General features: G+C 42.7%; 1 protein-coding gene across 1 annotated transcript in view; it reads right to left on the reverse strand.

The window, feature by feature from the left end:
- LOC119658982 (cadherin-87A) overlaps positions 1 to 26,542 on the reverse strand; it is a 582,773-nt gene that overhangs the window by 20,078 nt on the left and 536,153 nt on the right. Inside the window, exons 15-23 of the mRNA XM_038066864.1 lie at positions 22,208 to 22,665; positions 21,784 to 21,977; positions 21,563 to 21,692; positions 21,353 to 21,476; positions 6,040 to 6,100; positions 5,846 to 5,976; positions 5,555 to 5,784; positions 5,397 to 5,489; positions 5,227 to 5,331 (exon numbers count right to left, since the gene is read on the reverse strand). Of these exons, the coding sequence (XP_037922792.1) occupies positions 5,227 to 5,331; positions 5,397 to 5,489; positions 5,555 to 5,784; positions 5,846 to 5,976; positions 6,040 to 6,100; positions 21,353 to 21,476; positions 21,563 to 21,692; positions 21,784 to 21,977; positions 22,208 to 22,665 (1,526 nt within the window). The remainder of the gene's footprint in view (positions 1 to 5,226; positions 5,332 to 5,396; positions 5,490 to 5,554; positions 5,785 to 5,845; positions 5,977 to 6,039; positions 6,101 to 21,352; positions 21,477 to 21,562; positions 21,693 to 21,783; positions 21,978 to 22,207; positions 22,666 to 26,542) is intronic.

Here is a 26,542-nt window from a genome sequence, read left to right on the forward strand (position 1 = left end):
TGGAACGTGCGCTCACTGTACAGAAATGGAGCTGCCAAGTAGCTAACCGATACCATCTCCCAATATAGGGCTGATGTAACAGCGTTACAGGAGATGCGTTGGACAGGGACCGGTTTCCTTGAGAAGAGTCACTACACCATATATTATAGTAGTCCTACCTCATCCAGTAAATCATGTGCTTGGAGTAGGTTTCTTAGTCAGCCAAAAAATGAATTATTGGCTTTGAAAAGAGAAGCGAACGGCTATGCACTCTGCGCTTGTGAGGCAAACTTAGAAATATAAGCCTCATTAATGTTCACGCCCCTGCACAGGAGATTGCAGAGTCGGAGAAGGATACCTTCTACGAGGCAGTAGAACGAACCCTCGAAGCCTATCCCAGATATGATATCAAAATCATATTTGGGGATTTTAACAGCCAAGGAGGGACGGAGCCCGTATTCAGGCGATACGTTGGCTCCCATAGCTTACATCAAAATACAAACGATAACGGACTGCGGATTATTCAATTAGAAGTGTCACACGAAACGGTTGTTGAAAGTACCTGGTTTGCGCGGAAAGCGGTCCACAAGCAAACGTCGGCCTCTCCAGACGGGACCACTTTCAACCAAATTGACCACGTGTTGATCAAACGCCGCCACCTCTCAGACTTGATGAATGTCAGAACATATAGGGGGGCCAATATAGACTCAGATCACTATCTCGTTGGCATGGTGTTCCGATCTCGAATAACAATACCACCCAGAATCCCTCCTGACAATCAGGTGAGAGTTACCACTGAAGCCATCCATAACACCACCCTCCGCAACACCTATAAGAGGGAAATGGATGCCGCAATGACCGCAGTCAACATAGATCCTGGAGATGAAGCATCAACAAATGATCTTCACAATCACCTGAAGAACGTTATCACAAAAACGGCAGCAAACATTCTTGGCCCCAGCCGCAAAAAGAGTTGGAACGGCTGGTTTGACGATGAATGTAAGCTAGCAACGGAACGGAAGAATGCTACATACCGAGTAATGTTGCATTCTCAAAGGACGCGGGCATGCAGAGACTTATCACGAACTTCGGCGAGCGGAGAAGCAACTTCACAGACGAAAAAAGGAAGTTTGCGAGAACCAACAGCAACTCGAAAAGTACAGGGAGCAACCGCATCAGGTGCGCAAGTTTTACCAACAAGTAGCAGGATGAAGCCGATGGTCATCCTGCCGAGACAAAGAGGGAAATCTGATTTCCGACAGAATGGGCATATTGGAACGATGGGTTAAGAACTTTGATGAACTACTGAACAACCAGAACATCGACGAGTTGGAGGTCCCGCCAGCTGAAGAATAGAAGAAACAGTCCGTGCAATTTATCGGCTTAAAAATCATAAGTCGCCAGGAGCCGATAAAATTACAGCCGAATTGTTTAAATATGGAGGCGACCAATTATATTCATCAACTTCTACTCAAGGTATGGGACAGCGAATCAATGCCTGACGACTGGCAAAGAGGAATTATCTGTCTCATACATAAAAAGGGAGATATCACACAGTGCAGCAATTATAGAGGTATCACGTTGCTGAGTACCATCTATAAGATATTCTCCGCTATCTTGCTAGGCCGGATAGCCCCATACGCCCAGAACATCATTAGCCCATACCAAAGAGTCTTCACTCCAGGCAAATCAGCAACTCATCAGATTTTCTCTGTGCGGCAAACGATGGAAAAACTGTTGGAATATGGACATCAGTTGCACGTGCCTATGATAGCATAGCCAGGGTAATACTGTACACGGTCATGAGAGAATTTGGTATCCCGACGAAATTGATAAGACTGACTAGGCTGACTCTGACCAATGTGCGAGCTCTTACTGTACAAGACAATGATCTTGCCAGTCTTCGCGTATTCCTCGGAGCCTTGGGTTCTTAGCAAGAAAAATTGCGAACTCTTGGCCGCGCTCGAGAGAAGAATCCTCCGAAGAATATTTGGTGCCCTACCTAAGAATGGACGATTCCGTAGCCTACATAACGACGAAATCTATGAGCGATACCATGACCGTCAGGTTGTGGATAAAATCCGGCTCAATGGGTTATGGTGGGCGTGTCACTTAATCCGTATGGATGAGGATGATCCAGCCCAGAAAGTCTATAAGGGCAATATTTATGGTAGAAAAAGAAGACGAGGTAGACCCTGCCTGAGCGATGGCGTAGGCCAGGACGCCAGACAGCTTTTAGGGATATCGAATTGGTGGACCTCGGCGCAAAACCGGGATGTCTGGAGTTCCTTATTAAGGCAGACCGAATACCGGTTGTTGCGCCGTTGATGATGATGATGATGAAACGATGCTATTTGAAAGCATGCATTCTATTTCCGAATATGCTATATAAAGTGTTTGCATTCTTAAGTAGAACCAGCAAAATGAGTTAGAAATAGAGGTTACTTTGAATTTGAACGTAAAATTCAATCAAACGGGTGGAAAAATAATGAAGGAATCCGGTTAGATCGTATAGTATGCAGCCAAACTAAAGAGGTCCACGCAATGGTACAGATTTTTCTCCGTACTGCTCCGGGGTGAAAGATTTATGAAGGAAGAGGAATACATCATTAATATGATAGTGCAGAACGGCATCTAACCATCGATTATTGAAACTTTCATGAGCAAAAAGGCGCGGTTTCGTCGAAGCTTAAAACAACGATGAAAGGGTTGAACGTCGACATGGTTCCGTCGACTAGGACGCACAAAGTCAAAATCAGGTTAGGATTCCCCGAAGATGGCAAATCAAAAGACTGGTTTCGGTGCACTGGGCAGAGAACGAGAGAGAAGTGGAAACGATCAGGAAGAAGAAAAGGAAGAGCGCAACGCTAAAACTAATGATAGCACAGGACATCATAGATGAAGGGCACAATATCACATGAAACAATGTATATGTCGTTAAGGAATTGGGAAACAATAGGAAGTTAGATGCGCAAGAGAGCTTGGCGAGTTTACGGGAATCAGAGGGCAACAGATTGAACCACAATACCTGCAACATACAATCGAAGCTTCTAGGAGAAATGGCAAATAAGACAGCAGGTAATATCATTATCACCCAAACCCTCATGTCCTTAGTTAACCTAATTTAATTATTGTTTAACAATGAAAATAGCTTTGGGTAAAATTTGATATTTAAAGAACAAAATATACTTAAAAACCTTACTTGATTATATACTCAGGAAAGGTACATCTGGTGCCCCAAATACGTATTTAGCAATAAAAAACATCATTTGATTTTAGTGAAAGAGCTATTATCAGAACGACATATGATGGTGCGAAATGACGCGTACTGTATCGAGATAAAATTGAAGTTCAAAGCGGATTTCGGCAAAGTTGTGTTCTGTATAAACACCAGCAAAACTAAGATTCTCAGGCTGACTGGCCATCGCATTCTTCCTATTTGTATCAATGGGTAGAATGTCCAAGGTATCGATTCCTCTATCTAGGTAGCGTTCCTTCTGTCGATGGTGGCATCGAGCCAGATGTTATTCAGTATCAAGTTGAGCTCGTTTCGCGCCAATGTTCTCGTCGTGTTTTTGTATGGGAGCAGCTCACTGAAAGTGACTAAAGACTGTTACCCAAAGACTCCACGCTTTCGTTGACACATTTCTCCACCATGTTCTCTCGCCTGAGAAAGTTTTCAATGACGTACGGGCCAGTTAACGGTAGATATGTTGATTAAAGTGCGGAACTGGCAGTGGATAGGTTACACTTTAAGAATGGGCGACGAATGTATTGCTGGCAACGTCACTTTCCCAAAGTGACCGGCAGAAGAGTAGAGCGGGAAGAGATGGAGAAAAGTGAACCGTATTTTGACGACCCGGCTTCATTTAGGATATTTTGGCCATCATATATATTACGGGAGTTTCAAATATATTTCAATTCTTAAACCTAATGAATAATAAACATAATCCGTTGCTAGGGTTTTTCTGTGTTAATATTGATGTTTTTTTTGGAGGCCGTCAGAGAAGTGCAGAGAAGGATAATCCATTCATAAGAAATGTTTGAAACGTTTTGCGTTTGGTGTAATCCATTGGGAATGCCCAAAGTTCCTGAAGTACTTCGTCTATGATATTACTGTGGCCGTAGGGCTTCATTGTCAAATTTCTAAACTTACATAATCTGGCAGCACTGCACAAAACCAAACAAGTGTGCTGTTTTTGTTGGTTAGTAGGGGACTAAAAGGGATAGAAATTTATACTCGTCCGCGGGATTTTTCCATGCAGCTCCTGCAGTCTCGGTGGAGTTCCTAGTTCCTCTCATTCATAAATCCTGGGAATCTGAGATTTTTCCTAGTGAGTAGAAGAAGGGCGTGGTTGTCAAGGTTCCGTCTTGAGTACGACAACTGGAGGGATATTTGCATGCTTCCTGTTACCGCGGAGATACTACTACGAGATCATTCTGCAATGCATTAAGGAGCAACCAGGAAACTGGACCGATAAAAAGCAGGCTGGTTTCCATTCACTCTTCGGATCATTGTACAATAGTGTGCGGAGTTTAGATTACTGTTTCATCGGCTCGATTTCTATCGACAGCGTGAACAAGACGTGTACGCAGAGGGGTTATTACGGAGAAATTAATGGTTGCTATCAGAGCGACATATGAAGGTTATGTGCCGCAATGACGTAACATTTCTGTAGAATTTGAAGTTCCAAGCGAAACCTTTGAATCTGAAATGAAATCTTTCCTCAAGCAGCTCGACCATATTGATGATATTAGTTTGCGGTGATGTAATCTATGGAAATTATCTGCGTAAGGTGGCTTTTATACGTCACAGAGCGAATAATTAGAGTTGTGTTGAATGCAGGCAACGATCTGACACATCGTATTTCTATCTACGAAGGACCCGCGTCACTAGACATCTTGAGACTTTTATTGGAAAATAGGATTTCAACTTCCTCCCAGCTAACAATTTACCATTTTGTATTCTCCTCTAAGGAAATTTCTACCTGAATTGTGATTCTCTCCGAACTACTTTCAAATGTGTACGAAGAGTTCATTGTTATTGAAATTTGTAAGCGAAATTGTGTTGGCATACCATTCCTTAATATTAACAATTTGTGAGAATCTCTTCGCTTCCTCTTATATATTTTTATATGATCGATGGTCATATTGATCCAATATCCGATTTACACCTGATTCATGCATTCAGGCATTCGAATATGAGACTGGCTTTGTGGCGCATACTACATGATATCAACTACTTACCGGTGGAACTTCATTGACATCTATTATCGATATTATTAAAAGGCCTTTTCCTTGTTGTGTGGTAGAGGCTGTGCTGTCTATAACTAACACCGTAATCCTGATTACCTGCAAGGAAATTGAAGGAGATCATTACACATCCACTTTAGTGGCTTCAAATCAGGGGTACTTACTGCAAACAAATTTCGATCTAGTTTTTGATTGACAATTACTTTTCCTGATCTATCTACAGTGAAGACATCTTTGAAGTTCTCAACATCCTCAATCTATAAAATTTTTTAATACAATTTAGAACGATTTTTTCCAGAGACCTATGATGAATAAATCAAACCTCCTTTCCATCTTTATCCACAGCCGTAATAGGTTCTGTTGCAGAATATTGAAGAACATCATTAGATTCTACATCTGGATCGATGGCGACTAAATTGTGGATAATTGTCCCGATTACAGCATCCTCTCTGACTTCGGCACGTTGTGTTGATGGAGTGAAGAATGGATCTTTGTCATTACTATTTGTTACACTTACTGTAAGTGTCGTTGTTCCCGATAAGCTGGGAGTTCCTGAAAGAGTGCGAATTGTGTATATTATAAAATAATAGCTTCTTCAGGATTTTAAGTTTACCTAAATCAGTTGCGAGCACTTCAATTTGGTATGTATTTCGGCGGTCATAATCAAGCTTACGAGAGACAGATACAAGTCCGCTTGTGTCGTCGATCCGAAAATCATCAAAGCTTCCTTGTTGTATTCGATATCTATTGAACGAAATTAATATCGTATTATTACTAATTGACTACTTTGTTGATTGGTATGTTTACCGGATCTCTGCATTTATACCAGTATCTAAGTCGATTGCCTTTAACATTTCTACACTCGTCCCTAGAAAGACCAATTAAAATTTATTGTTGTATTGTTTTCAAGCATTGGTTACATATGGATGTCAGTATATAACAAAATCATGTCATTGAAGTTTCTCCCTTGATTTGGTAGCACATTGGGTTTAGAGTTAGCTAAGAATGGATATGAATTGAGATTTTCGTAGTTCTTAGGCAAGAAATGTTTTGATAATGATGTTAAACAATTAGAGTACCAACTCTGATTATTGATTCGAATCTTGTTTATTTTGAAATTGCGGCAACCTCAAAGGATGTAATCTTGTCTAATAGACCACTTTGGACGGGTGGTATCAGGATTATAAAAGCTCACTGGCAAATTTTTCTGTAGATTTTAGCGAATGAGTAGGGTACACCGTGACAAAAGAAATAGCATTGCTCGGAGGCGTAGAAAAACAATTTCCAGAACGTATACTGCATCGCGTACGATGGTCCTAACAGTAAGCTTCTCATCCCCAATGATGAACAGATGAAGAGGTGGAAGCAGCTTTTCACCACGATTCTCAATCTAACATTGAGTAGGCCCACGTAACACGCGGATACGGACTGCTCCTCCAAACAGAAGCGAAAATATTGTTCCCACCAACCCACTGAAGCGGGGTAAAGCCGCCTGTCTTTGCGGCCTTTCCGCGGTCTTGCTGTCGCTGTGCAGAGCGGATACTTCCCCTTACTCAGAAATTCTGGGAATCTACGATCTTTACCAGTGAGTGGAAGAAGGCGATTATCGTCTAGAGTGAAATCTTTGAAGCAGTATTTACATGCTTATGGCTGACGCCAATATAATAGCCACAATAACCCTGGTACGTAAAAACACCTTGAAAGATTGATTGCAAGAGAACAGCCTGGTTTTCGCTCTGGCTCCTTCAATAAAGACCACATTACCACAAAGACATTACAACAACGATGGCGATTACAACTGGCATAATGTTCAACATGAGAGAACCTGCAGCACGGAGAATATCGGATTAAGGAGCATTCATCATTGCTAGAATGATGCCAATTGCCATTTTAACGAAGGAAATGTAAAGGCTGTACGGTGACCAGGAGCGAAGTAATGGCAAGGTCCAAACGATGATGAGAAGGATGTAGCAGAAATGTTTGGATGGTTCTCATTAGAAGTTGTGGACTTACCACCATCTAACGCAGTTCTTGACTGGTCAAGACAATATTGTCCATATATCGTTTTGCACACGACGATCCCCTTGTTGCTCTGGATAGCTGGTCAATGATAAGAACAAGCCCAAAAGCATCAGTTGAAGAAACAATCAAACGAATGAAATCGGGGAAGCAATAGGACCTGACGACATCACAGCTGAGCTGTGGAAAGCGAAGAACTGGAACCCAACACTTAGTGAGTTCTTCAATCGCCTTATTGAGTAAAGTGAAACACTATCTGACTAGCAAAAAAGCACAACCGTCCCAATATCGAAAAAGAAAGGCTGCCCAGCAGAATGTTCACGTTACCGTCTGATCCGATTATTGTCCCATATAATGCGAATTTTCGAAAGCAACCGTATTTGCGACATTAATCAAGAGATTCGGAAATATTGACGCAACGTATGCTGCACGGTTACTCATGTAGAAAACCCGTAAGAAACATCGTCCTCTCTACATTGTGTTCCTGGATCTAGAGAAGGTAATCGGTAGTCCTGTTTCTGTAGGAGTTCATCATCATCATCGCCACTGCCCTTTGTTCCTATCACACACAGTGTCATACGGAATATCCCACGGCCTATTCAATGCGTGCGCCTATCAGCCAATAGTGAACTAGGCTGTGAAATTGCTTCATGCAACTTGATGAAGTGGCTTTCCATAATTGGCAATCAACGGCCATTTTAAATTCAAGTGTCGTCCGCCTTATCGCCGTTTATAGTTCCGAGTGCTGGCAGGTTATCAAATGCAGTGAACGACGCGTCGTGGAAATGTATATAAAGATACTCGTATTACGTTGGACAAGTGGCGACAAGTGGTCATGATCACATCCGTAATTAGGACATTTACGATTGATGCGAGTTACACCCACCGTGGAAAAATTGTGAGAGAGGCATCTTTGATCGTATGGACTTCGTACTGACGAGAACTCAGTTGTCAAGATTAGTCTGGGCATCCAAGTCAATGGCAAATGAAAAAAAGACCGACTGAAACTCTACCCAGATCAGCCCTACGACCAAGAAAAATATCACATTCGATCGAAACGAGTCGACTACGCTACTGATTGGGGGGATTGGGGGGAATGCGACGATACGAAGCACATACATTTCCGAAATCTAAGAATTGCTGTGCAAAGAAAGCAACTGAAAATGGCACTAGGGAGACACACAGTCACGGTGCAAATCTAACTGGTAGCAGGAGGGTTTATATCATAGCTAGATGTTAAGTACTAACCGACTCAGCTGTAAATGAGTACCTAAATTAAATCAGGGAAGTAATCATGACCGACTGCAATGCATACATTGCCTTCTAATGTACCGTTATGGTTTTGAATGAAGTGCTTTACCATGCTTCAAGATTGTTGCGCCAACAATTATTATTAATGCGGGGTAAACACGTGAATTGCCTCTGGCAGCCATTTGTCGATCTGCATCTGTCGAACTAATGGTTGTGTGATGGGTAGCTCCTTGCTGAGTTCTAGGCATTTATGCATGGCATTGAGGATGGTGTGGTCGCCACGCGAGCTTATAAACAACTCATAATGAAAGGGCGGGTGAAGAAAGACCAGAGTAGAATATGTGGTTCAGCGTTAGAGACGTTGGATCATCACATTTCTGGCTGCACGGTTATGGCGCTGGTGCATTACACGAAACAGGCATAATGCTGAATGTAAGGTTATCTATGAAAACCTTGCATACAAGCACGGACATGTCCGGTTTACCGATACTCGATAGTTCTGCTTCCAGCATTTATTGGACCGGCAAGTTCTAACTGATCGCCATAGACCACATAACAAGCCTGACGTGCTGTTAGTTGACAAGACGAGTCACTCTGCATATATCACTAATGTTGCTATTCCCCATAAAAGCAACATTGGACGGAAATACGTGAAAGAAGATGAACTATGAGCCATTGGAAAAAACCATGACTTTTCCGTTTCCGTCTTCCCCCTCTTGCACTAAAATCCAAAAATGAGGAAACTACTGATCAATACTTTCATTTGATACTTCACATACAATACTGGCAAAAAAGTCCAGCTAAGTGCGCCCTACTTAATCTCGCGTAAGTCCGTTATTTCAATTTGAATTGACAAGCAGTTTTTTTTGTTGTATAAATACAAATGTGAAGAAAGTATTTGTATCATTAGATTGTAGTTTCTCGCAGTGGCAAGTTTTTGAAGTCCGTTAATTGAAAAAAATGGCAAAAACACGTAAAATGAGACCAAGGAGAAATAATTGCCTTATTTCATAAAAAATATACCACACATAGCCAGTTCTCTGCAGCTGACTTTTTAAAAAAAATTCCGGGCCACTGGGTGGTCTGCCCGGAAACAGGGTTCTGGAAGGCGGAGAAAGACTACATCAGCGAAAGATAGGCTGATACGGAGATTCTGCTTGCGGATCGGCTGGAAAGTTCATCGGACATTAGAAAGGAGCTCAAGGATGCCATTGGAACAGAAATTGATGCATCAATGGTTCGTCAGAAGCTCAGAGAGGGCGGATTTCATGGCCGACGTCCCGCAAAGAAGACTTTTTAACTGGAAGAATGCGGAAGAAACGCTATTTATGGGCAAAGGACTACGAAAACTGGACTCTGGAACAGTGGCAAACTGTAATATTCTCCGATGAATTCCAATTTAATATATTTGGTTCGGATGGGATCCACCACGTATGGAGGAGATTAGGTGAACGATTCAGTAGGGAGTGTATTCAGACCACACAGTACGCCAGCCGGTGAGCAGGATGATCTGGGGCTGTTTTTCGTTTTATGGTGTGAAAGGACTTTCATTAATTGCATTTAAGAGCAATATCAGTATTCAAGTGGGGTCATCTTTCAGGACGATTCTGCGCCCTTTCACAGGTCTCATATATATAGTAGCAATATTTTTTTTTTATTTTCTCCAGCTGTTTTATAAGAAATATTGAAGGTTTTCCAATTATTAAAGTTTTTTTGCTTTGCAGGTGCGCAACTCAGTAAAGCCGTTGACTTAGCCCGGAAACAGCACGGATTTAAACCCCATAGAAAACTTGTGGGCAATAATGGAGAAAAGCTAGCCGAAAAGCCAACATGAGCTTGATTTAATCCTCTTAAGAACGTGGAATCAATGCCAGCGAGAATTAGAGCCGCAATTAAGGCAAAAGGAGGTGTCACGAAATACTAATTAAACATTTATGAGTTTATTGTTTAGTTATTAAGTAAACAAAAAAAAAATTATTGTGATACGACGAGTTTTTTGATTGATATGAAACAGTTATCAAATTTACCTATTTTTCGTAAAGTAGACTAATTTTGAATAAAAGTCCCTCCTGGAAAATCTAACATAGCTTTTTTTTCCTCCAACAACTATTTTTAGTGCAAAATATCAATACACGGAAGCCCCAATATTTACTTTTTTTATCAACTCGATATTTTTTCGCAAAAATCAGATTTTTTTACTGATCGGATTTTTTTGCACAGTACTGTAACTAGAAAAGTACAGAGAGCAACCGCACTAGGCGCGGAAGTTTCACCAACAAGTCAGCAGGATGAAGCCTTATACACCTCGATGCTCATCCTGCCGAGACAAAGAGGGAAATCTGATTTCCGACAGAATGGACATATTGGAGCGATGGGTTGAGTACTTTGATGAGTTACTGAACAACCAGAACAACGGCGAGCTGGAGGTCCCGCCAATTGAAGACGACGGACAAATACTGCCACCACCAAGTTTAGGAGAAACAGTCCTTGCAATTCATCGGCTAAAAAATCATAAGTAGCCAGGAGCCGATGGAATTATAGCCGAATTGGTTAAATATGGAGGCGACCAGTTACACCAAGTGGTTCATCAACTTGTGCTCAAGGTATGGGAGAGCGAATCAATGCCTGACGATTGGCAACGAGGCATTATCTGTCTCATACATAAAAAGGGAGATATCACACAGTGCAGCAATCATAGAGGTATCACGTTGCTGAATACCATCTATAAAATATTCTCCGCCATCTTGCTAGGCCGGATAGCCCCATACGCCCAGAACATCATTGGCCCATATCAAAGGGGCTTCACTCCAGGCAAATTAGCAACAGATCAGATTTTCTCTCTTCGGCAAGCGATGGAAAAACTGTTGGAATATGGACAACAGTTGCACCATCTATTCATCGACTTTAAAGCCGTCTATGATAGCATAGCCAGGGTAGAAATGTACACGGCCATGAGAAAATTCGGTATCCCGACGAAACTAATTAGACTGACTAGGCTGACCCTGACCAATGTGCGAGGCTAGATAAAAGCAGCAGGATCATTCTCAAGACCATTCGACATCAACAATGGTCTACGACAAGGGGATGCCCTATCATGCGTCCTTTTTAACCTGGCCCTCGAGAAAGTGATCCGTGATACTGATATTAATGCAAGAGGTACGATTCTCTTTAAGTCCACCCAATTACTGGCCTATGCTGACGATATCGGCATCATGGGAAGAACGACCCGAGACGTACAAACTGCCTTCATCCAGATCGAGCAGGCGGCGCGAGATTTTGGGCTGCACATCAATGAAGGCAAGATAAAATGTTTAGTGGAAACGTCAGCACCGTAGACGAACCAACCAACAACATCAAACCGCACTGATCAAACAGGAAGAAAAGGATAGGAGAATACAACTTTGAGACCGTTAATAATTTCTCCTTTCTAGGGTCGAAAATCACAGCCGATAACAGCTACGATGATGAAATCTGCGCACGGTTGTTGTCAGCCAACAGAGCCTATTTCAACTTACAAAAACTGTTCCGCTCGAAACGTCTCACCATAGGATCAAAGCTCTTACTGTACAAGACTATGTCTTGCCAGTCCTCAAGTATTCCTTGGAAACTTGGGTTCTTAGCAAGAACAAATGCGAACTCTTGGTCGCGTTCGAGAGAAGAATCCTCCGAAGAATTTTTGGCCCCCTACATGAGGAGGTGTCCAGATAGCTCAGTGGTTAGAGCACTAGGCTGTCATACGGAAGGTCGCGGTTCAAATCTCACTGGTGGCAGTGTAATTTGCATCGTGATTTGACGTCGGATACCAGTCGACTCAGCTGTGAATGAGTACCTGAGTCAAATCAGGGTAAAAATCTCGGGCGAGCGCAATGCTGACCACATTGCCTCCTAGTGCACCCTTACGGTCTTGAATGAAGTGATCTAACACACTTCAAGGCCCTGATCCAATATGGATTGTTGCGCCAACGATTATTATTATTATTATTACATGAGGATCGACGATCGCGTAACTTACATAAGGACGAAATCTATGAGCGATACTATGACCGATCGGTTGTGGATAAAATCCGGCTCAATAGGTTACGGTGGGCGGGTCACTTAATCCGTATGGATGAGGATGATCCCACCCGGAAAGTCTATAAGGGTATGGATCTATGGTAGAAAAAGAAGACGAGGCAGACCCTGCCTAAGATGGAGCGACGGCGTAAGCCAGGACGCCAGACAGCTTTTAGGGATATCGAATTGGTGGACCTCGGCGCAAAACCGGGATGTCTGGAGTTCCTTATTAAGGCAGGTGTAGACCGGATATCGGTTATTGCGCCGTTGATGATGATGAGTACTGTAACTACATTCGGGGAAAAACAATTTACAAACCCCTTTTATGTATATACATATATGGGGACCCTCTTAAACTCAGCATAGAATGATGTTACCTACTGTATGCGAGGGGATTCACAGTTTCACCTTTTCTACCCAAATTCATATCAATGGGAGTAACCGTTTCTGAGAAAAGGGGTGTGAAAGGCAGACAGACAGGAAACTAATGAATCGATAATGATTTTTTTAAATACCCTCGTTCTGGTCATTTTCAAATAGTGTTTTGATCAATAATGAAAATGGATTGTACTTTGGAATGAATTTTTTTACGAATCAAAGTTAAAGAATTTTCACGGTATTAACGATATTAAAAAAATTATAGAAACGTGAGAAGAAGAAGACACCAATAATAGTATGTTATTTGTTTGTCTTTTGTTTAATTAATTAATTAATTAAATTAATTATATTTTTACGGCGTTAGAAAATCGATGAAGCGCCTGACTTTGTATTTTCGCCTCGTATAAATTCAGATTCAAGGAGACTAAACAGGTATTTTTCACCAGCACAATGTTTTTTAATTCGCAGAATAACTTTTATAATCATCAAAACATTAAAGCTTATTTATCGCACTTGTTGGATCTGGTTGGAATAAAATTCACTGCGCCTCTATCCTTTAATTCAATCAATTGATCGAAATTAGTACAAATCGGAGCTCCTTTCACAAAAGGATTAAATAAATTCAGAATGGGCAGTAATCTAATAAAGCCGAAATGGATTTTAAATTGGAATTTCAAACTATGGATAAATGAAATTTGCTGCTATCAAAAGTAATGGCGAATATTCGCATTGACTTGAAATTAGATTAGGTTGGTCTTAACAATAAACTTAATTATGCTGGTTGGTTTGGAATTGAAATTGGATTTGAGACATGAACTGCTTATATTAACTGATTTTTTGGCCCAGAATTAGATAAATTATTTTTTTCTCTTGACTGCCAGAAATTAATCGCAAAGGTTCGTAGAAAGGATATGTCTTACGAAGGGGCACAGAGCAACCATATCAGTAATGAAAGCCTTCACATCGGTAGCATTGACAAACCATACACCTGGTGTGTAGGTATTTAACGTGGTTCTTTTTCAAATACGTTACTAGTGTACGCCAACCATACATTTTTCCCATATTTTTTGTAATTATGAATAATGCACCAGTAAAAGTGTGGATCTTTGAAAGAAAGAAAACCACTCATCGGGCCATTTTTGCACATATAACATATATTACAACTTTAAAGTTCTGTTCTAGTACGTGTTCTGAGTTAGCTTCATGGGCTAGCATTTACCAGTTAATTGTTTCTAGTATATCACATACCGATTTCGTCGTGTGTGATGTGGCATTATTGCGGAGGACATTTTACCTTATTTGATCCTTTTCGGTAATTGGGTCGATTTTTTACCATTGAACGGCTTAAAGCGATCATTTGTTTGTCTCTCTAGCGCTGAATCAACGCAATTTGAGGTGTCACTTCTCGGGTGGGTTTCTTTATACGCTGTCGTGTTTCCAAGTTTTCCAGTTATCCTCCTCTTTCCCTTCTTCAGTAGTTGGTTTTGCAAATTTACATTTCATACCTCCAATTATACACATCAGGCTCATGTCGGCAACAATTTATGGAATCATTCAATCCAAAGCGGTGCAAATACTGTTTGAAGCAACCATTGTGTTCTGTTAGGAACTGGGCAATATGGCAATCTGTCTACCTGTAGTTCCTCCTAATTCCGCGGCTGCTCATGTGGCCCTAAAAGTGCCCCAGATCCTCAGAGACGAATCGACCGAACTAATCTGTTTTTTTCTCTGTGAGTTTGCAAACACTTCCACCCATAGACGCTAGACGTATGGTATAATGAATCGCACGACCCCATACTCCATATATTCAACCAGTGCACCTTGAATTCGATTCCAGTTGGCGGAATTGACCAACACGTGTTGCGCCAGAATTCACCACATTTCTTGCCAAAAATCTAGGAATTGGGATCTATACTGCTTTTTCAAATGACATCTTTGCGGTCTTGCAACCACTAAAATGTTTTTTTTCCTGATTGCTGATGTCGCTCGTTCTTTTGAGCCACTGGGAAAATTTTCCCGAAAGCATGAAGTTTGCAGCGTTGTGCTGAAAAACGCTTCGAGTAGGATGCGACTCGTTTTTAGAATGTACGCAAGCACGCAAGACAATGGTATTTCTCCAACTTGAGCTAGAATTCCGGTGATACAAACACGACATTCGGGGTGTAAGGGAAGTCAAAAGGTGGGACTCAAGACAGTATCTCTCTTCCACTTGCGGCACTGTGCCTTTGTACTCTGGGAAACCTAGTTATGGCAGACACGAATCCGGCGTCGAATTCTTTTGATGGTTACCTCAGCACACTCTCATGACTTGGAAGCTGGTTTCTGAATGGACCTTGATGGCGAAAGCAAGTTAAAGAGCATGACAATTGTGCACTAGTACGCACCAGTGCCGTCCCCACGTACTTGACGAGGGCGATCAGACCCGAGTCTGCAAGGGATTCATCTGAAGTGGTTCTTGCCACAAAGCCTCACCGGAAGTTATCTGGTACCATGGGAACCGGGATGGCCCTCTAAGAGCACATGCTCCAGGAGAATTCTTGGAGGATGTGTTCTCGAGCCGGTTATTTGCGGTTGGCTCTCTTGTGGGAGTTTCATGGTGGTTGTGGTTATGCCTACATCGCGGGCGGAGCTCAAGCGTGGAGTTACGCGGTACAACTCGGGTGCCGTACCTCTTTGTTGCGACAGGGGTGTTAGATAGACCTTTCATTCACTGGTATGAATGCTGAGCCTGCACTCAGTATAAACCAGTACCGCTGTGCCAGTCATGGCGGGGCTTTGATAGTGGTCTCCCAATCAATCCGTGTCCGAAGAGGACCGTGGGATTATGCCTACATGGCAGGTACTCGCGTTAAACCCCTAGGACTTTCAGTACTACACGCCAAACGGAGATTTTCAATATAGAGAAAAAGCGTGTTTTCTATGAGCAATTTAATGCAATTTAGGAGAAGCTTCCTAAAGGCTACATTGTGATGGTGATAGGGGATTTCAATGCCAAGATGGACTCCAACAACACCGTGTTCGGACATGTGAAGGGGAGACATGGTCTTGGTGACCGTAACAGCAACAACGAGAAGTTTGTAGGTTTCTGCAACTGTCACAGTCTCGTCATCGATGGTTTCTACTGACTGGCAACGAATAACTAATTAGATCAATCATATCATGATCACCAGTAGATTTAGTAGTTGTCTTGTCGGCCTCAAAGGGGACCATCATCGCAACTTGTCGTAACTGCGTTTGCTGGCGGGAATTTAATATGGGTCTACGCGATCCCACCAGAATATTATTAAGCAGTGGAAAGCCATTAAAAATGTTCTTATCTTTGTGTGGTTGAAGTTTTTCACCAGGTCCCAAAAGGACTTTACAAAACCTCACAGACTGCGGAAAAGAAGAAGGGAATCGATGAACATAAGGAGCTGAGAGTTCTGTTGATGGCTACGAGTACAGGTGCGCGCAACGAGTTCGAGTATTAGTAGAGTAAATTACGAGAAGTGCAAGGTAATGAACTTCGTGATAAAGGAATCCCACTATTGTGATGATGAGGAAAGCAGAAGTTGCCTCAAATAGCAATAATTTTGCAACCGTATACCACATAATAAATCTCATGGAGCAAGTCACTGTAACATGTGACTACGAACTGCATCCTCATAACATTACTGACAAAGATTTGACATCAACCCATTCAAGTAGAGTAAAGCCTCCGACACTGACAGTTTCCTTGTGGAACTTTTTCGTGCAGCATAATTGCTAACTTTAATCATTCGTAAATCTTGGGAATCTGAAGTTTTTCCCAATGAGTGGAAGAAGGAGATGTTCGTCAAGATTCGATCTTGAGTGCGACAATTAGATGATATTTGCGTGCTTACAGCTACTGCGGAGATAATAGCTAAAATCGTTCTTGGAATGCATCAAGGAACATCTCGAAATCTTGGCCGGGACAGTAGCCTCTGGATCCTCCAGTGCCAATCACATCAACATCCTTGGGTGATCACCATTCAGATTACTCCTCATTGATGTGGAAAAGGCTTTCGACAGCATCGAAAGGTAGATACACTACCGAACGCTCTACGCAAGAGGGGCATGACAGAGAGAATACGACGGGTTGCACCTTGTTGCCAAAAAATTTTCTCTTCTCATTATCGGTGAAATTTTTAATATTGCCGTGCCTGAAGGACCTGAAGGAGTCCAAAGGACGATGCCGTCTTTCCTCAAATACCTCGGCTACATTAATAACATCTACTTGCTCTTTTACGAAGTTCCGGACCTTCGGCATAATTTTGGAGGAGAGAGAGGAGTCGGGCTGAACAAAACCAAGGCTCTCAATTTACCTGGTCATCACACTCTTCCTGTTTGCATTATCGGGCAGAACATCGAAGGCATCAATTTGTATATCTAGGAAAAGTTGCTCCTACCAGCGGCGATACTGAACTTGATGTCGCTCGACGTGTTAACAACGCTAGCCCCGCCTTCGCTGTTTTGTTCAAAACTTGAAAATCTACACCTATCTATCTCAATGTTACTATTGTATATGGGAGAAGAACATGGAAAGTGACTGTGACTGTTACTCGGAAGCTCAAAACTTTCATCAATTCATGTCTATGTCGTGTCATCCTGGTAAGAGGAGTGGGTTTCGATAATTACAAAAATAGTGATGGTAGGTTTGTACTCGTATCTGCTCGCAAGAGTGCAGAACTTCGATCCTTTAAATTCAACATGAGCCATTTTCGCGATCCGGCTGTCATCCAGAAGTGGAAAATTTTTCTTCAGGTGCGGGCAACGTTTTGAATGCATTAATTCGAGGGGTATTGGCATGCCCCTGCCGACGCAAATATAAATTAAGCCATGAAACGTGCTAACTATATTAACACTTTGCTGATCATTGTGAAATAATATGCATGAATTTAAATAACTCTGCTATGTTATTTACATAGCATGCTGGTCTCAAGCACAGGTAGAGGAGGATAGTTTGGGGTAACGTTATTTGTGCTATCCTCAAAAAACAAAAATAAAATGTTGAGATCAGGGAAAGAGATAAATGAAGTGAAGTTGGAGTTATTTTACTATGCCAACGGTTCTTGGAGCATAGACGTGTCAGGACGTAAGTAAGTTAGTCCGAGCAAAACATATACGTGTCTGCACGCGAAATATTTGCACCCTCCCTGGGAGGCGGTCGCAAGAGCCCTTTGGAAAAGGGACATTGATATCTGCGCTGCCAAAAGCTGCGACATAGAACGCGAACGCGGTAGAAATTGCTACAAACTTCTGTATTTTGGTGCGGTGTTGGCATTGCATTAAAAAAGTTAAACGATTTGATGACCGGCTCATGAAATTCACCATTATTACATCAGCTGATCGCACGATTCACTTCATCACCGCGTACGTACCACAGACAGGTCGACCCGATGTCGAGAAAGATGCCTTCTGGCAACTTATCTATGCAAAGACCTATAACGTCCCTGCTGATGACTATACTATAGCATCATTGCAGGTGACCTTAATGGCGGCAACAGGTGCCATGGGACACTCGGAATGGCGAGAGAGATCTGCATCGATTTGGCAAAAGCCGAAACGAGCGTACACAGGATATCGACACTTCTATTGCGTTTATGACAAGAACGGCACTTTGCTTACCGACCAACGAGCTGCGCTGGATAGATGACAGGAATATTTCGAGAAGGATTTCAACGAAACTTGTTCATCCTTCACTTCCACAAGCATTGCCGACATTTTGGGAAAAGAACAGGACCTAATGACATCGCCTCTGAGATCTATAAAGCGAAGAACTTGGATCCACACAGTCCAGCAGAATGAAATTACCGTTCGATCCGGTTGCTGTCGCATAACATAAAGGTGAATGCATTCTTGACAAGTGTATTCGCAAAATCGTTCAAGGAAGCTGATAGAGTGACTCGTCAAGATTCCTAAACCAAAATGGTGGGGCCAGAACCAGCTCTTGGGATCGGGCCATCCATTGTCAAGACCATTCACACCGCCGAATGGAGAAATATGAACTTCCGCCAGAAGGAACGCGGGGCCGGCATTTCTGTTGTCTCTTAAGAAATGGGACATGAAAACCCTGGGTGGGCTTTTAATGAGACATTGTTCCTTAAACTACCCCATGGAAAAAAATGCAGTGGTGATCTCGGCTATATGCAGCTAATGTGAGGAGGAGGTCTCCTCACACCTCAGACAAAGGTACTTTGGTAAGGTTTTGTTCAACCAAGGGTCTTCGCATTCTCTGTCTCTGGAGAATGTTCCCAGATTCGCGAAGCCTACGAACGCCGTATGCAAGAGACCATTGAATAGCGATCTCCGAGGATAGTACAATGGGCCTAACAAAGCCTTGTGTGCTTGGTACTTGGGTTTGCTGCGGCTCCACCCATAAATTAAATTAAACTAAACTACTCCTGAGAAACACCGTGAAGAGCAGCGCCTTCTCTATATTGCAGGGCTACTGGGGAAAGCCTTTGATCGTGTACCATACGAATTGATCTGGTGTGCTTTACGATAATACCTAGTGCCAGAAGAATTCGTGGGTTGAGTTAAATTTCTCTACCACGATCCGAAAAGTAAAGCTCGAAGCGGCGGGTGTATTAAAACCGCTTCGTATCAATGTCGGTGTTTATAAAAGAAGGGCTCTCCCACCGTTCCTCTTTCTTCTGTAATGGAAACTGCCACATGGGACAGCCAACGTCCAGTGCCCTACACGTTGTTTTATGCACAAATTATCTCGAGTAACTTGTCCAAAAATGGAATGATCGCCTCATGCAACATGGTCTCAGACTGAATCTGAAAAAAACGGAGTTTTTAACGACTCGGCCAATGCTATCAACCAATGGAGAACTGCGTTATGAAATTGCTGGACGTATTAACGCAACCTGGATGAAGTGACGTTCTGCAGCTGGTGTTCTTTGTGATCGATGTATCAAAAAACGTCTCAAATCAAAAATTCACCGCAGTGTCATCCGCCCTATCACTCTTTGTGTCGATGGCAAGCGACCAAAAGGCCGTTGGAAACGCGCTGGTGCGCTGCATGGGGATTTGAAAGCTTTGTAACTGCATCTAGATCAGGCCTTTGATAGAATGAAATGGCACAACCGATCTCGACGAGCCAAGTTCGCTTGAGAATCGGACAAAGGCTGAGGAAAAAGGATAATGCAGATTCCACTGCATCCCATCGATTTCGAAAAAGCTTTTGATAGCGTCAATATCCAGTGCACCTGGAATGCTCTACGCAGAAGAACATTCCGGACAAAATAATAGCTACTAGCAGACACATAACGAAATCCGTTCCAACAAGGATATATTCTGCCACCGATACTAGTCCTTTGGTTATCGACGCTGCTTTAGCCGGAACGTGGAGGTCTTGAATAACGTCTTTTCTGAAACACTTTGACTGCCCTCATCCAAGTTTCGACGTTTAGTTAAATGGCTCTGAATTTAAAGAAGGAGACAAGCAGAGTTATACTGAAGATATTATGAATACCAATAAAACCGTGGTTCTCAGTCTAATTGACTTGTATTATTGCTCAGAGGTGGCGGCGAGGAAGACGGGGCGGCAACCCTGTCGGCCAAACCAAAACCAAGTGGCCGAGGAGAACCTCTATAGTGGTGGCACCGGGAGACGCTGTACTCACTTTGGCTTGCCGGCCGTGATGCAGTAGGCGAATGCTCCAAAGGCCTAATCAGGGCGATCAGACCCGAGTCTGCACGGGGACTCATCTGAAGTGGCAATTTGGTTACGAAACCTTACCAGGGGTATACTGGCACCATGGGAACCGGGATAGCCCCTGGACTCTCATACTTCGGGTGAACTCCAGTTGAATGTGAGTACAGCTCGGTTGTTTGCGGTTGGCCCCTTAGTGGGAGTTTCATGGGGGTTGCGGTGATGCTCGAGTGAGAAGAGACCTTCGGGCCTCGGCGTGGTGTTGCGATTCAACACGGGTGCCGTACTCCTTAGTGCGGTAGAGATTTAGGTAGATCTTGCATCCACCAGTATGAATGCTAAGCCATGCACTTGGTATAAACTTGTACCGTTGTTGCTTGCCAGACCGCGGGATTCAGTCTTCCAGACAGGTGTTCACGTAAAACCCTCAAGGACGTAACTGTATTAGTGGACAGTGCATTGAAGATGTTGATCGGTTTTTCTTTGTGTGTCCACTAAAAGCTTGCTATTAAATTGAAGAGGGTTACCTTAGAAATTGTAACCATAGAAAAAATGTGGCCATCGAAAATATTAAGAAACGATTTTTGGGTTTCCAAAAATTTCTAAATAAATTGTTCGATTAAGTTACCATCAAAAGCCAAAATGCTGATTGTACTTATAAATCAATTGAAGAGAAACAACATTCTCGCTGGATATTCCAAACCAATTCTCCATTTGCATAATTCATTTGAATGATATAATCATCGAAGTACTTACCAATGCCAGTATTCTCTGCTACTGATGCAACATAGTGGTCCCTCAAAAACTGCGGGGCATGATTATTCACATCTCTTATGGTAATGTTCACACCGCAAATTGCAGAAAATACTCCATCATTTGCCTAGAAAGCATACAATCCGGAGATCAGTCGAGTATGAATTCCACTAATGCATGTACGTATGCCTTGTTTTACATCCATATACTGACCTCAACACTAAATGATATGAAATCCGATTTCAAGTGATTAACATCCAGCTCGGCATCAGGACGAATATTAATTTGACCGCTGCGTTTATCGATTTCAAAGAATTTCCCGACATTTTCATTTCCAATGATGCTGAAATGCAACAAAAAATTAAATTTAAAAGGATCCATTAAAGTCCTGTTAATGGGTCTACGATGGAATAGGCCGCAGGCTATTGAGTTACCTGTAAGTTATATCTGAAACAGTATCCACGTCCCTGGCTTTCACTACAAGTGGCGGATCAAACGTTAAAGCACCCTCATCAATTGACGCTCTGTAGAGAGGACTCTCGCAAACTGGTGGTGAGTCGTTCGCATCTATTATCGATATCCGGAGAGATACTACCGATGTCTGACCTTTTCCATTATCGTCGGTTGCCTTGGAGAAATAGGAAAAGTGATGGAAGAAAATAAGTTATCCGTTAGCTAATTAATGTTAGAATGTGACAAATAAGAGAGCTCTTCACTTAATTGATTGGGGATTGGGGTTGAAAGGTTAAATTAGCAAGCGAAAAACAACTTTTATGGTAGAGTGAAATTATGTTTCAATTATCAATCAAGGTTGTATGTCCAGGGAGCCATACCATGTTTGTTTTCCTTCAAAATTACCTTATATGAGAGGAAATATACGGGCTGCGTTTCATAGTCAAGGCAAGGCAGCTTCGTCATATCCTTATCAGTTCCTTCATAGTCGAGATTGTTGTCCATTTCTGTGTGGTCGTCCGTAGGACTCTCGTCCGATACGACAGTGTAGGTCACTTCTGGCTCCGTGCTCACTTCGATTTGAACGATTCCGGTCTCCCCGTTCGCCATCACATTGATATTCTTATTATTGCCATTTTCAATCTGCAATTCCTCGGGCATCAGTAACTCCCTCCTTTTTCGATTGTGGTGTGTAAGAGTTGCATGGCAGTCAGCTACCGTTATTACACCAGTTACAGGGTCAACATGAAATAGTTCAGATCCGGTCCCGGATAGAGTATATCGGATGCCAGCATCACCATAACTTCCGGAATCGATGTCCTTTGCTATTATTGATGTTATAAATTGACCCGGTTCTGCCGATTCTAAGGACGAAATCAAATAGCAAATATTTAGGAAGTATATCTACGAAATCAGTAAATGGTTATTTTTGATGCTTTTTTCCAATCGATGCTAGAGAAATCTGAATTGCGAGTGACTGGAGATGCGATAAGACGTAAGTAATGGAGAAATAATATATATCGTTATCAAGAGCTGTATGGTGTGCTGTGACCTCTCTTGAAAATATAATATTTCATGAGAACGGAAAAATCAAACTGGAAGGATGCAGTAATGGGAAATTTCAAGACATAACAAGTGCTAAAATTATATTGTGTATGAGAATTAACGGCTGTATTCACAGATATACAGATCCCTTCTTCTGTCCTTCTTTGTGGAATACAATAATAAAGTTAATATTAATTAATGAAAAATGGCGATTTTTTTGTTTTTTATTGATATGAAAATATATATGAGATTTCAAGATTATATTATTGTAAATATTTCGACATCAACAACGGTCTACGACAAGAGGATGCCCTATAATGGGTCTTCTTTAACCTGGCCCTCGAGAAAGTGATGGTGATGCTGAGGTAAATGCAAGAGGTACGATCCTATTTAAGTCCACCCAACTACTGACCTACGCTGACCATATCGACATCATGGGAAGAACCACCCGAGACGTACAAACTGCCTTCATTTAGATCGAGCAGGCGGCGCTAGATTTTGGGCTGCACATCAATGAAGGCAAGACAAAGTATATGGTAGCAACGTCAGCACCAAAAACCAGCCAACCAACAACATCAAATCGCACTGGCCAAACGGGAAGAATAAAAATAAGGGATTGCAACTTTGAGACCGTTGATAATTCCTCCTATCTTGGGTCGAAAATCACAACCGATAACAGCTACGATGATGAAATCCGCGCACGCTTGTTGGCGGTCAACAGAGCATATTTCAGCTTACAAAAACTGTTCCGCTCGAAACATCTCATCATAAGGGCAAAGCTCTTACTGTACAAGACAATGATCTTGCCAGTCCTCGTATATTGCTCGAAGGGTTCTTAGCAAGAAAAATTGCGAACTCTTGGCCGCGTTCGAGAGAAGAGTTCTCCGATGAATTTTTGGCCCCTGCATGAGGATGGGTGATTCCGTAGTCGTAACGAAGAAATCTATGACCGATACCATGACCGTCAAGTTGTGGATAAAATCTGGCTTAATTCATATGAATGAGGATGATCCAGCCCGGAAAGTCTATAAGGGCAATATCTATGATAGGAAAAGAAGACGAGGCAGACCCTGCCTCAATATCACCGTTCTGGGTTGGAATTCTTGTCGTTATGGGTGTCTGCGTTCGTTTTGTGTTTGTCTCGCTGCTCTGAGCTTACCACTTGAACACCATTGCGATGGTAACTAAACTGAAGCACAGTATGACTATGTAAGTAAACACGAACCACTAAAATATTTTTTCTTGTGGGCCTTCTATAACTGGTACACCAACACCTTAATGGAGGTACCCCTTTTCCACTTTATTACATATGGTTGCTAAAAACCCGCATTTGGAGACCTACGCTTTAATATGTGGGGGCGACATTGCCTTATCCCGAAAGGGGGTGTATTTGATGATATGTCATAATACCATAGCGCAATACAACAAGAAGTAGATTACTTTTTTAAACGCGACTGGGTGTAAAATTACCCTACTTCCTTCCTTCCTTTTTATTAAATACATCAATATTGTGCTAATCCTAAACAGGAAGCGGTGCCTATTACCCCATACTAATGCATATATATATATAAATTGATCGAACACTCTATATGGGGTTGCCAAAACTCCCATCAGGCGTGTTCCTTCGTGCGGGGCATGCTCATGCGCGCATCCTGAGATGCGCGTATATGGGATGGCTTACGCTCAGACCGGGTAGGTATACCCAGAAACAAAACAAAACATAGTAGAGCAGAATGGAAATAAAGTTACTGTGCAACCGGTTTTCCGGGCGTCGATATCCAACGACCGTAAGATCAAGAGTACGGAAGAGATTGCAATTGGCTCCAACAATGGACCCATTCAGGAGAAGCTTGAATCTTTGCAGATCCCTTCCCATACGGGCACAAACTCCCGCAATCGAAAATGCTACCACCGATAAAACGGCGTGAGGAACGCACTGGCCCGCCGCGCATTAAATGGTGGCGATTTGGTGAGAAGAACGAAGAAACGGTCTCACTCATACGATTGCCAACCATTACGAATGTGGAAGAATCATGGAACCAAATGAAAGACACGATCCACAAAGCGGCCTCTGCAACCCTCGGGGTCACCAAGCCGGGTAAGCGGTACATCAACCGAGATACTTGGCTTTGGAATGATGATGTTGAAATGAAGGTCCGTGAAAAGAAACGCCTCTACCACAAATTTCTCGACGATAAAACGCCTGCTAATTGGCAAATTTATAAGAATGCCAACCGGGAAGCAAAGAAAGCGGTCGCTGTCACCCGAGCGAACCATTTCAAAAATCTTTACGATAAACTGGACACTCGGGATGGCGAGAGAGATCTATACCGACTTGCTAAAAGCCGTGATGAACGCACACAGCATATCGAACACTTCTGTTGTGTTAATGACAAGAACGGTACTTTGCTTACTGATCGTCGAGCCGCCACGGATAGATGGCGAGAATACTTCGAGCAGATTTCAACTGAAGAATTTGCTCATCCTCCACTTCCACAATCATTGCCGACGTTTGGAGCAGTTCCACCAGTCAGCGCAACTGAAGTCGAGGAGGCAATAAAACAAATGAAATCGGGGAAAGCAACAGGACCTGACGACATCGCATCTGAGCTCTGGAAAGCAAAGAGCTGGGACCCAACACCGTGGCTGAGTGAATTCTTTAACCGGGTTATTCAGGAAGGAAGAACACCATCTGACTGGCAAGAAAGTACCACTGTTCCAATATGGAAAAAGAAAGGTAGCCCAGCAGAATGTTCAAATTACCGTCCGATCCGGCTACTTTCCCATACCATGAAGATTTTTGAACGCATTCTTGACAACCGTATTCGCGAAATCGTTGAAATAACCGTGAATCAAGCCGGATTTGTCAAGAACTGCGGAACTACTGACGCAATACACGCTGTGCGGTTACTCATGGAGAAACACCGTGAGAAGCATCGCCCTCTTTACATTGCCTTTCTGGATCTAGAGAAAGCGTTTGACCGTGTACCACACGAACTCATCTGGTATGCTTTACGACAACACTTCGTGCCAGAAGAACTCGTGCGCTGGGTTCAATTGCTCTACCACGATCCGAAAAGTAAAGTTCGAAGTATGGCGGGTGTATCAAAACCGCTTCGCGTCTCTGTTGGAGTTCATCAAGGAAGTGCCCTCTCACCACTCCTCTTTGTCCTTGTTATGGACACCGTCACACGGGATATCCAACGTCCAGCGCCCTACACACTGCTTTATGCAGATGATGTTTTCCTAGCATCTGATAGCAAAAATGATCTCGAGCAACTTGTTCAAAAATGGAATGATCGCCTCATGCAACACGGTCTCAGATTGAATTTAAACAAAACTGAATTTTTGACGACCGATCCCCATGAAACAGGCACAATCACTGTCAGCGGCAGTGATCTGCCCAGATCTGAGCGATTTAAATACCTCGGGTCAACGCTATCAGCCAATGGAGAGCTGCGTTATGAAATTGCTTCACGCATTAACGCAACCTGGATGAAGTGGCGTTCCACAACTGGTGTCCTTTGTGATCGACGTATCAACGAACGTCTCAAATCTAAAATTTACCGCAATGTTGTCCGTCCAGTCGCTCTCTATGGTTCTGAGTGTTGGCCGACCATAAAAGACAATGAACGGCGTCTCGCGGTAATGGAGACGAAGATGCTACGTTGGACTAGTGGCGTCACACGTTTAGAT

The sequence above is a fragment of the Hermetia illucens genome, chromosome 6 (genome assembly GCF_905115235.1).
Source record: "Hermetia illucens chromosome 6, iHerIll2.2.curated.20191125, whole genome shotgun sequence".
NCBI lineage: Eukaryota > Metazoa > Arthropoda > Insecta > Diptera > Stratiomyidae > Hermetia > Hermetia illucens.